General features: G+C 41.1%; 1 protein-coding gene across 3 annotated transcripts in view; it reads left to right on the top strand.

The window, feature by feature from the left end:
• Rgs7bp (regulator of G-protein signaling 7 binding protein) overlaps positions 1 to 12,580 on the top strand; it is a 97,890-nt gene that overhangs the window by 63,413 nt on the left and 21,897 nt on the right. For all 3 annotated transcript variants that reach the window (XM_017590705.3, NM_001012347.1, XM_063281508.1), the window contains exon 3: positions 1,978 to 2,108. In XM_017590705.3, the coding sequence (XP_017446194.1) occupies positions 1,978 to 2,108 (131 nt within the window). The remainder of the gene's footprint in view (positions 1 to 1,977; positions 2,109 to 12,580) is intronic.

Below are 12,580 nucleotides of genomic sequence, written 5' to 3'. Positions count from 1 at the left end.
TTGCAAAATAATAAAATGTGCTAGTTCAAAAGATTTGTAATATAGTAGTGTTTCTGGAAATAACCCCCCAGGCACGTTTTTGCTCCTTTAAATATAAGACCCTATGACTTGGAGTGACATTGTGTTGGCCAGTTGTCTCTGTCATAAATGTGCACAACATGTGACAGAGTTACCATAAGGTTTGTTTCTTTCCCTGTTTTTCTTAGATCTGCGTATGAGCCACCGTGAACAATATCATAAATAGATAAAAATAGGCAACCGTGATCAAGATGGTTAAACAACATTTAAAAAAAAAGATCTGTTTGTCTCTGAATGTTCTCCTTCTGCCTTGCCTTTAGAAGAAGATGGATGCCACACCATCTTATTCTACTATAATTGGAATCTATAATTCCAACTTTTTTTCTGTTATTTGGGGAATGTTTAATCGAGGTCTTTCTTCAGAACTTGGCAGCACCATTAAGAAATGGGACACAGAGAAATTTCTAAAGACTAAAGGCAATATAAAACTCTCTCTCTCTCTCTCTCTCTCTCTCTCTCTCTCTGTGTGGGGGGGGGGGGGTAGTGTGGGGTGAGGGAAACTTCTGTAAGTTGAAGGTGGAAGGTTCCTAAGGTTTCTGTGGGAGTTCACTTGCTTCAGACATTGGTCTAAGGCTGGCTCCATGTGAGGCAAACGAAACAGGAGCAAGATGGTGTTTTTTAACTTCCAGATAAAGCCACGTTTTGCACAGCAGTTCTGGGATGCGGTTTGTTCTATCTGACCCTGAAAGACCCAGGATAACTGTGCAGGCGTCACGGTATGGAGGCTGAGATTTTTTTGCATTTTCTGAGTTATGTAAGCCATATGGTTAGATAAACTCTCGTTCGCCAATGAAATAGTATTGAAAATGAAGACTAATTTTCACTGTCGAGTTCTTGGTATGTAAGATTTTTTTTAAAAAACTTAAAAACAAAGTGACTATTTTTTTAATCCGATAACTACCCTTAAAGTTTGCCACTGGCCCACATTACAGAGAAATGGAGCCTAAATGCTACAGTATTTAATTAGATTTCATTCCATTTTAAATGAGCAAAGACAGAAATAAAGATAAATCATTAGGAATTAACAGAATTCACCTTCAAGCTTTTTTATAAACCTCAAATTGATCTGTAAACTTATGCTTTCAGTTCATGTCATCCAAAACATGCTATTCTGGTTTCACATGAAATAGTTTTATTTTATCCACATATGAATTCTCTCCTTCAGAAACCAAAAATGACCTCTCCATGTTTTTATCATATTTACATATGAATTTTAAAAAGAGAAGCTCCAGACCTTAGGTTATAATTTCAAACATAAATCCATGTAGACTTGCATTGCCCAGCATTAGCTACTGTAACTTTATTACTTTTCTCTTTTTTCATAAAATATTTATTTTTATCATTAAAAACATTCAGGCTTTCATAAATTAGCCACAGCAAACAATAAAATAATATATCTTAGATTAAAACCAAAAAAACCCACGATTTTAAAAAAAAGCAATTTGAAAATTGGCTCTCTAATCATAGTAGGCTGGGGCCCTGATATTAAAGGTGACTTCTAAATGTTAATTGAATAGACCATGTTAGTCTGTCTAGAAACAGGGGTTTTCGATCCCTCTTTGAAGCTAGGAGATTATTATGCCTTAAGTGTATTTTGGAAATTTCTTCCTACGGCTAAATTGAAAATGTCTGATATTTTCTCAATTACTTCAAGCGTTTATGATTCTAAGCTCCCAGCAGAAACCGCTGCCAAGGCAAGGGGGGTGAGAGCTGTTACTCAGAAGCACACTTATGTAAGAACCATCAGGCTGGTTACTTGCTTGAAAGCATGAAACCCTGTATTTCAGACTCCAGGCTTGAAGGAATTTTTCTTGAGCATTTTCTCTTCTGAGAGGCCGAGACAAACGGCTGATAACCGAATCCTACAGCTTTGCGCTTTGCTCTCTCGCTCTGTTGTAGCCCGGAAGATGGTGAGATCCATCCCGAAATCTGCCGGCTTTACATCCAGCTGCAGTGTTGCCTGGAGATGTACACAACGGAGATGCTGAAGTCCATCTGTCTGCTGGGGTCTCTTCAGTTCCATCGAAAAGGTACACAACCAATAGGAGGCCGGGAACACAGAGCAAGAGTAAACAAAGCTGACCTTGTGCCAAGAGAGTCCATGTACAGGCCCAGGCGCACAGGCAGAAGGAATTTAAATCTTCCAAAAGGCAGGCTATGTGAATCGATAAAGAAAGCCCGCGTCACTGCTGCCTAAACACGTGAGGGTTGGAACCTGGTAGAGACTGTCCTTCAATGTACGGTTTCACTGCCTTGTGAATGTGACTTTCACTAGACTCTAGAAAGGCTGCGAAGATAAGCAAAGATCTTAGTAGAGTAGTAAATGTTCTCCGAGAGCCCAGATTCTCTAAATGAAGTGCTGTAAGGAGGTAAATTGCATACTGTGTCCCAGTGACTTCCAAACAGGAGGGAACCCAGTGGATTATAGGGAGGCGGGAGCAGTGGCGAGTCTCACTCCCCGCCTTCAACTATAAATGGAACGTAGTGACTTCAGCAGTGGAAGTAAGTATCTGGTAGCTACAGCTTCAGCGTGGCTTGATCGGACTTATGACTCCCAGTCTCAGAGGGGCTGTCTCTGAGGCATCGACTACCCTCTCATGTTTCCTTCCCCTGCATTAGCAAACTGACTACCACAGCCCTGGTCATCATCTATAGACACCATTTGACTCATAACGGAGGGGAAACTCCCTCCAATTATAAAACCAAAGATCTGGGCTTCGCTCTAACAGGAATGCCTTCTGTGTTGAGTCACAGAGGGCTGGAATGCCACTGACTGGCCTAAGCAATCAAGGCCTGTCCATCAAGCTAGGAATGAACTCCATTCCATCCAGCCAGTCTACACACAGCATGGTAGGAGGAAACAGAGGGGAAGGCTGCTTGGCTCCCATTGCTAAAGCATTTGACTTGTTTTCTTTTCACTTCATCAAAGAAGAATTCCTTGGAAACCCCCTGAGTGTGAGTGTTCCGTACTTTGAGTCAGGAAAATGGGAACGTAGAACAGATAAGAAGTGAGCTATGGCGATGATTTCAATTTGAAGATAAGGAAGTTCAGTAAACTGGGTGGGGGAGACAGCAAAGCAATTAAAGATTTGAAACCAAATGAGTATTGCTGTTTGAGGACAACAAAATGAGGTGATAATTTAGTTGTGAAAATCAAATTTTGCATATGCATTTATGTCTATATATGCATACAAAAGGACTAAAAACAAAGAGTTTTTCTGCAATGTTCCCAAGACAGGATAGTATTTTTCTCAATACTTGAGTATTATTTTTCCTTCATCCTTCTAAAGGCTTATCTTTCAGGGATTATCCTGTTCTTTTCTATGGTTAATAAGAGAGGGTAGATTTGGACAAATCATGGCACTCCTGATGCCTTGTCTAAGGAATGAGTACTAACACACGGCAAGATAACAGGTTTCACACACATACACATGCAGGGCAATGTATTCATTCTTTGCATTGTTTGGGTACGTAAGTGTCTTAGTCACTGATCTGTTGCTATGAGGAGACATCATGGCCAAAGCAACTCTTGTAAAGAAAGCATATAATTGTGACCTTGCTTTCCGTGTTAGAGAGTTCATCCGATATCCTCATGACAAGGAACATAGCAGCAGACATAGCAGGCATGGTGCTGGAGGAGAGCTGCATCCTGATCTGTAGCCAGAGAGAGAAAGAGACACTGGGTCTGGCATGGACTTGTAAAACCTCCAAGCCCTCCCCCAGTTGGCAAACTTCTTCCAACAAGGCCACACTTCCTAGTCCTTTCAAATAGTAATATTCCCTCCCACATGACAACCCAATCAAGTATATGAACCTATGTGAGCATTTGTATTCAAACCACTACATCTGGGTATAGATGGTCTTGTTTTCCGTATCTGCTTTGGCTGCACTTGTATGGGCTCCCACTCCTGTTTTTAGTCCTTGTTTATAGCCTTTCATAATTGACTTTCATTTTTAGGTAGGATAGCCTCTAACCCAGACTGGCCTTCAGCTCCTCTGTAGCTTAGAAATACCATGAGCTTCTGATTCTCCTGCCCCCAACTCTACAAGCACTTCGGTTACTGAGGCACACGGCCACCTGTTTATGTGATGATGGGGCTCCAGTTCAGGGCTCTGTATATACTGGATGAGCACTCTAACAGTGGGGTGCATGCTCAGCCCCACAATTCACTTTTGAAAGGAAACTCTTCCCTTTTCTTTAATTAAATAGGATCTCTCACTCAGGTTGTTCCCTTGCATGTATTGTCCAGAAAGGAGAAAAGGCGAGTCATCGCATCCTGTCTATTGTCAGTCTGTGTAGCTTCTCTTTCTGACTTTTTCTTTATTTATATATATATATATATATATATATATATATAGTATACACATACTATATATATATTATAGAGAGAGAGACTGAGGGTATAACTCAGTGGCTGAGCTCTTGCCTAGACCTTAGGTTCTATTCAGAGAACTTCAAATGAATGAATGAAAGAATGAATTAATGTATGATTAAATAAATAAATAAATAAATAAATAAATAGTGGCTAGAATTATCTTGGAACTCATAGCAATCCTCTTACAAGCACCAGCCACTCACCATTCTAATTTCAGACAGCACTGAAACTTCTAGCACCTGTAGCCATCATGCTGTTAAGAAAAAAAGAATATTTCCTAAGTTCCAAGGAGTCCACTAAAATAATGTCTGTGTTCAGCAGGGCCAAAGAATACAAAAGCAGTATTTCTATATAGTAGCCATGAACACATAGACAACAAAATTTAAAATGTGGTGCAATTAATTATCGTTAATTATGTTTATTTGTACATTTATTGCATCTAAAAACCTTACCAGGATCTGTGGCTGAAATTAGAAAATGGAAGAAATCAAAGAACACCTAAATTGATCCTTACGTTCAATGAAATTTTTATCAAACTCTCAGCAAGGTTATCTGTGGATGTAAACAAGCTTATTTTAAAATTTACAGGTAGAGGCTGGCAGCAGGATAGCTCAGTGGGTACCTGAGTTAGCTTTCAGAGCCCACACAATGGAGGTAGGGAAGCAACTCACAATGGCGTGACTATATGCACAAGACCTGCAGAATATCAAGCCAGCCCAAGTCCCTGAATGAAAGGAAGAAGAGCTCATGGATTCCAGTTCTAGATATTATTGTTGACTGAAGACTGCTAAGAGAGAGCAGGTCAGTTATATTCAGGGCTGTGGCCTCTGAGAGGCTACCCATGCTCCAGCAGATAGCACTCCATCAAGGTACATGCTGGCAGCATGCGGTAGACTTCCTGAGCCTTAATAGAAGATCTCATGAGACTGTAAGGGGAAGGTCACGGTCAAGAATAGAGGGGGAATTGGTAGGAAGGGAACATATATGAGAAATTCTCAAACAATAAAATAACGAAACAAATAGTGGCATAAGTGTTTAGGAGGCCGAAGCAGAAGGTTACAGCAAGGTCAAGGTCATCCTGTCTACATAGCAAGGCCTTGGAGGAGGGGCCGAATATATGAAAAATTGTTCGATATCATAAACAATCAAGAAAACACAAAGTGAAACTGCAATGAGATTCCATCATGCTGATCTGAATAACCAGGATATAGAAGCAGCTTAGGTGCCCAACAGTCAGTGAACGGGTAATGAAAATGGTGCTTGTATAGACAATAATGCTCTGATCACTCATGAAGAATGAAGCCATGTTGTCTGAAGACAAAAATCATGGAGCTGGAAATCATCGCTTTTAAAATAAACTAGACCCAGAAAGAAAATAGGAAACAACCCAGCAAAGCAGCCCACGTGCTCTGTTCTAATGCCTCATCTTCTATGCATGACTCCTAAAAGACACCAGAGAGGGTCTTTGATTTTTGTTATATGTGAGGTTAGATCTCCTCTTGGATCTTTAATTACTCTAAAGTCATTATTACTTAGAATTGAATCCTTTTAAAATACAGAGGAGACTGGATAGTAGTGGTGGCCCATGCCTTTAATCCCAGCACTCAGGAGGCAGAGGCAGGCAGATCTCTGTGAGTTCAAGGCCAGCCTGGTCCACAGAGTGAGTTCCAGGATAAGGCTACATAGACAAAAAGACCCAAAGATACAAAGAATAAAATAAAATACAGAGTACTGGGTGCTGTTAATGAATTGAGTGCATTTCATAACTGTAGTCTGCAGCCCATTCACGTTTACTCATTTTGAAAGGATGCACATTCTTTATCACGTGACACATGCAGTGTTCTTACCCTCCTAAGAAAAAAACCCTCTCATATTCACACAGGCAAGAGCTAGCTACTTGGTACCAGTAGAGTTAAGGCAATCATAGGAAGTGTTCTCTTTTTTTATGAGAAATCCCCAGTTATTCTAAAAAAAAAAAAAACAGAAATATGTTTGGTTAAATTCTATGTTAATGATAAGTCACTAGGCACCAAGGAAAATGTCATTAAACCAGAGAAATTGCAACACTAGAAACATATGTATGAAAGTATGTACTCCTGGAAATTTTTAGAGTGCAAAATAAAACACTACCAGCATTTAAATAAGGGATGGAATAATCCCATTAAAAAAAAAAACACTTTGAAATCTCCTGTCCTATGTCTGCATAATGTGTCCTTTCTATTTCTTCTCTCTATCAATCCCTGCGAGGAACCCAAGGAGTTAATTCTACATTGCTATTTTGGACTCCTGTCTTGTTTATATTGTGTATGAAGTCACATTCCCACTACTAAAATAACACAGAAAATGTCAGCTGGTGTCACACACAATATTCATATAAAGTCTGCTGTGGGCTTTCTTGGTGCCATGGGTTAAGAAGAAGAGGAATATTTGACTCTAGTGACTATAGATGCTGGAAATTAATTGAAGAAAAAATTGTTTCACAAACTATAGTTCATGAGTGTTAAACTTGAAGAGAAGAATTAGGAACACTAAGGCATCTGATATGTTCCTGAAACTTGGAATCAATATGATAAAAGTAGAGTAAGAAGGGTCGACAATCCTGAGAAAACTTACTGCAGAATGAGGAAAGACGAGATAAGAAATGTGGGAGAATAGTGTCGAGGACATCTTCAGAATGGAACAACTGGACCTGATCCCATGACCAGTCTCTCATTTGCACCTGTACATCCAAACTGCTACCTCTAATGACGTTTTCAGGTGACACACTGATGTTAAATGACTTTTTCCCCTCTGATTTTTCTTTTCTTCTGTAACATAACTGACTTCCGTTGTGTCATTATTTTCTCCTTTTTACCACATCATAAACATACAAGTATTCCTAACCAATCATACTTTTATTTTTTAAATATCATTGTTACTTTTAAAAAGAAAGAAATGTGGGAGAGATATGTGGCCATCTCTGTTCTACTAGGACTTCAAATTGAGATGTGTATGGAGACGTGTGGTTAGATCCGAAGGAGCCGTGCAGTAAAAAGTGGAGTGAGTGTCAGTGCTGACAGAGTCTAGGCGAGGTCTGAGAAGTCACAGGAAAAGGATCAAGAGGCCACTCCTCTTTCCCAGGACTGATACATATGCATTACATTTTACATATAGCTTAATATATGTCACATAGCAGCAAGGAGGGACCCTTTATTTATCTAACCCTTAGAGCTAAGATGGCAGATGACTTTTCCAAGACACATTGTTTATCCAAACCATGGTACCCTCATTATAGCCTCAGGCTAGGGAATGGTCTCAACAGAGAGCACCCACTAGGCTCCCCTATTGCCCTCCTCCTCCTTTCAAGCACTAGGTATTGAAGCCAGGGCCTTCATAAGCTATGCAAACATTCTACCACTGTGTGATATACTCCAACCGCACTAATCTCCTCTCCTTATCTCCTCTCCTCCCCACCCCACCTCTGTCTGTCTCTCTTAGAAATCAGGTCGTTTCCAGAGTCCCCAGGGGACTCTCTACAGAACTCATACTATCTTCCTACTCAGAACTTCTACTTAGTTTCATTCTTTTCATGTTATGATAGGAATTTATTTTTCATAATCTTTAGGTGAGCTCTTTTCTTTCCCCTCTGTGTAGATGCTGGAAGTTGGGCATCAGACTCTTCTTCAGCTTTAGACAAGAGCCTCCTGCGAATGTCGGGCTGAGACTGAATACTGACACAGAATCTTTTACAGCAGTCTGCACATGTAGCCTGTGCAGCCCCTAGCTCTACCTGAGGGCCACATACTGATATATATATATATATATATATATATATATATATCACTGATTTTTTTTTATTGTATGGAGTCATCAGAGTATAAGTTTACTCTTTAGAGAAAGGGGGCATACAAGGTCATTTCAAGAGTTAAGAGTATGGCTTTTCCCACCCCCTGGGAAAGTATGCCCCAAATCATTTTAGAGCTCCTGCAGTGAGCTTGCATTTAATAATGAAGATTGTCCTCCTACAATTAAGCAAATTCTCTGTCCTTAGTCTCAACAGCATTTCAATGGATCTTAGTGTTGTTCTTTGATATCTGTACATAAATTTTTGCTATCTCATATGTCTGATTGGAGCAATGCCTTTGGAGACATTTTATGCTTTGCAGGATCATGTTTTTGCCAAAGAAATGAAGAAAAATATTCCTAAAATGATTTCCCTTCTTCCTAGCCAACGAAATTAAAGTAAAATTACGGCTATGTGAGGTAAAGCCTCCATTTAATAAACATTATTGGGTTCTATCAGGTAGAGCGTGACTCTGAAGAGCTGCGTGACAGATGGGAATAATTTTAGTCATTTTGTACTTTGATATCCTAACACTTTTAAGCTGTAAATTGGAGTGTGGCTTCATATAATTCCATCTCCACACTGATTCTGAAAAATGCCCGCCCTCCTCTCCTCACACCTACATAGGTTAGAAATCTGTTGTTACTGATTGCGTGCATTATGCTGACCACTAATGCCGGCTTCCTGCCACGGTAGCAAGTGAACTCACAGGTTTTGTTCATTCTGACAGCAGAAAGTGGAGGCAGGCTGCTAAGGGAACTGTTAAGATCCTGCTTTTTTGACCACCATTTTCCTCTCGCTTCCTCTTCCCCATTCAATCAGTCTTGAGAACTTGCCCATTCTGAAAAGGGCTCCTTTGTGCAAGCTTGTTTTTTTTTTCCAGCCTCGTCTCACATTGCTCTGTCATGAGCCCTCTCTGACTCTACTTGACTCTCAGCTACAGCTTACAGCAAAAGTGTCCCCAGGTCAGGTGAAGGCAGGCCACCTCACCACCAGCACCGCCTTCCCCCATTCCCACTTCTCTAGGATAGGCTGGATGCTTCCCCTGAAATGTACTGTTGTGGTAAAATCAGATTTCAGAATATGTAGAGACATCATCACAAAAAGGGAAAAAGAGAAATGTTAAATATTGAAAAAAATCTTTTATTCAGAACTTGATTGGAACCCTGGGAACTGATTACTCAAGATGTACTAATGGAAATTAATGGCCCAGATACAAGTGAAATACAGGATGAACCAAGACAGGGACAGGTTACTGGCAGGACGGAGTCCAGTGTATTCAGAATCTCGCTAAGAAATGCAAAGGAAATGATCTGCACAAAGGAAAGAAACAAGCGATAAAAAGACAAAAATAGAATTTAGCCGCAAGTCAATTCTTTATTTTCCAGTGTAAGAAGAAGCAATTGATACTGAAATAGAACATCGAGTTAGAAGAAATGAACCAAAATAAACCCTAAAATAGAAACTGTGATTGAAATTCTAAGAGGAAAACATGAATTCATTCTTTAAGCAATGCTCACTGTTCATCAGTCATACATGAGGTGCTGCTCTGGGATCTGAAAACCTGCAGTGACAGAGGTTGTGAGGGTCCTGTTTTTAAGGAGTATGTGTTCTAGAGGGAGGGGAGGGGAGATGAGGGAGGGGGAGAGGGAGGGAGTTGAGGGAGAGAGGGAGGGAGTTGAGGGAGATAGGTGAGAGAAGGAGAGAGGTGAGAAAGGGAGAGGGAGAAGAACAGGCAATCAAATGTTCTAAAACTTCCAAATATGCAAATAATCGAAATTGAATACACAATATAATAAGACAGGATGGAATAGCTGCTTTAGAAGGAGGAGCCAAAGTTCTCTGAGGACATATTGAATCTGACCTGGATGACAGAAAGGAAACAACTTTACCACAAACACAAAAGATCTCCAACCAAGAAGCCTGTCCTGCTTAGAGAATATACGCATAGCCAAATTCTATAATCCCATTGGCTGCCTAAAAACTTCTCTTACTCTATTTGTGTCACCACCATACGACTGAACTTCATATAGCGAGGCACTGTATGGTTCAGCCCCGACACCCATTGCGATAAAGTTGCTTTTAGTTACATTGGAAACGCATCTTGCACACTGTTCTGCCCTGATTTAAAAAGGCTGGAGTAGAGCAAAGCCTCATTCATTCGCATATTGTTTTCAATAGTTTTCTCTCCTGTGTTCTGGGGAAACCTGGTTCTAATGCTTCCTTACACAGCTACATGGGGTCAGCACAAGAGATGCTACTCTGGGGTCACTGGTGGCACCATAGTGAACCAAAGGAGACAGAAAAGGACAGTGAGCATTATAGCAAGGGGATAGTGCCTCATCACATAGGGTACAGAAGAGGAGCCCCATGTTCAGGATAACCATTATTCTCTACCACACGCTTTGTGGTACAATGAAGGTCTACTTATCAAAATGTAGAAAAACCTTGAAGTTATTCTTAACATAGATCGGCAACTTACAGAATGAATATAACCAATTCGCACTCTCGAGTGCACGCTCTCTAAGGCAAGAGAGGGCACAGGTAGGTTACTCCGCAAACACCCTGTGCTTCTTTAGTTCCCTGCACAGTGCAGACTCAGAAAAGCTGAGAGCCACTCAGAACAAGCAGCTGTGCCTCTGATGTAAGCTGCATTCATTCCGTTCTTCCCACTCAGTCAGAACAAAGGCTGTCCTGAAAGCCTCTTCTGTAAGGACCATCCCCAACAGATGATGTGTCAGGGCACACGAGGCATAGGAAAGTTGCCTCTTCCATCAAGGAAAGGACAGGGCAGGGATACAACATGAGCTCTGAGAAGAATGGTTTGTCTTGATTCTTGCACAGAAGTACACACATGGGTGATACTGACTTGCTGGTCCCTGGAGAGCAGATTAAGGTCCTGAAAGGAGACCCTGTCAGTGGCAGTGTGCCCTCTGACTGTTACTGGGTGGCTGAAGAAAAGAGGAAAAGCAAGAATGGAAGAAAAGGGATGGAGAAAAGGGCAATATATGAAAATACATATCTTTTCATATAAGGACTTTAGTACTAAGAGAAGGGAAGACAAGAGATCTCTAGGGTAGGTGTGACCAAAAGAGCCCCTCCCAGTCTTCTGGCCAATACCTAGAACTTGTGAGGCTGGAGGATCTGTGGCCCTCCTGAGGTGCCTCATACCTGATGTGGCCTTCTTCCTCCTGAGAGATGAACCATTTCTAATGAATGTGAGAATTTCCAGCCTTCCTTTCCATGGTTTGTTTCTCTCGATTTCCCCTCAAACATCCCTCTTCTGTTATCTATAAACAGGCTAAAAATACATGTGAATTCCCAAGGAGCTGAAGGCAAAAGTCTTTGCAAGACCCTAAGGAAAGTGACCGAAAGTTTAGTGCCCTAGTTCTAAACAGGGATGGCGCTGTCTGAGCGTGGCTTCAAGGCACTCTGCAGGCGTTCTCATTCTCACTCCCATCCCCTCCCCCAAGCAAATATTTGTTCACTGAGGCCTGAAATTGATTTTCAGGGGACAGGACTTTTCATTTCATAATAGGAAATGATTTTGGATGCATAGTCACTCTCTTAGGCAAAGCAAAATACGATTTTGAAGTCGCCATTTGGAAGCATGCTGATCTCCTTTCCTGAGAGCAGGATGGGGAGCCCAACCAGGTATTATATAACAAGTCTCCCATTCCAAGACCAGCACAGCAAAGGAGGGAAGCTGGGGCTGAAGACCTCAAGTGGGTTACTGATTGGGCGTGTAGAGCACTATCTTTTCTTCTACGTCCTTCATGCAGCTCAGAAGAACATCTACAAACTGACCCTGATAACTTCACTCACCACCAGCAATGCCCCATACTTGCCCCTGTATCCAACTCTAGCACACACAAAGGATCTTAAACCACTTTGTAGAACCTCAACAGACATCTTCTGTGTGTCCTTCTGCCTAAGATAATATAATTCTACCCAGCTCAACACTTAGCCCTTCCCCCTGGCCTGAACTTTATTTGGGATCATAATTTAGAGGTGACTTCCTTCAGAAAGCTGCTCCTGACACCCTAACTCCGGGCTGGTTCCTGTCCTTCAAAGATGCCACATACATACAGTTTGTCATTTATCCCCTGTTTTCTTGTCTGTTGCTCTTTGTAGACTTTGGTGGTCTTGAGTGTATTCCCAGCATCCAACAGAACCTGGAGCAAAGACTCAAGAAATGCTTATTGAATATGTAGATGAATATCTTGCATTTTTCCACCTTATGTCAACAGAAAGGGAATGTAATTAGAGAGGAAAACACAACAGAAATGTCGACCTAAAAGTA

This window comes from Rattus norvegicus, chromosome 2 (genome assembly GCF_036323735.1).
Source record: "Rattus norvegicus strain BN/NHsdMcwi chromosome 2, GRCr8, whole genome shotgun sequence".
NCBI classification, from domain to species: domain Eukaryota; kingdom Metazoa; phylum Chordata; class Mammalia; order Rodentia; family Muridae; genus Rattus; species Rattus norvegicus.
Note: the sequence above shows the minus strand (reverse complement) of the source record. Positions and strands in the feature narration are given on the sequence as shown.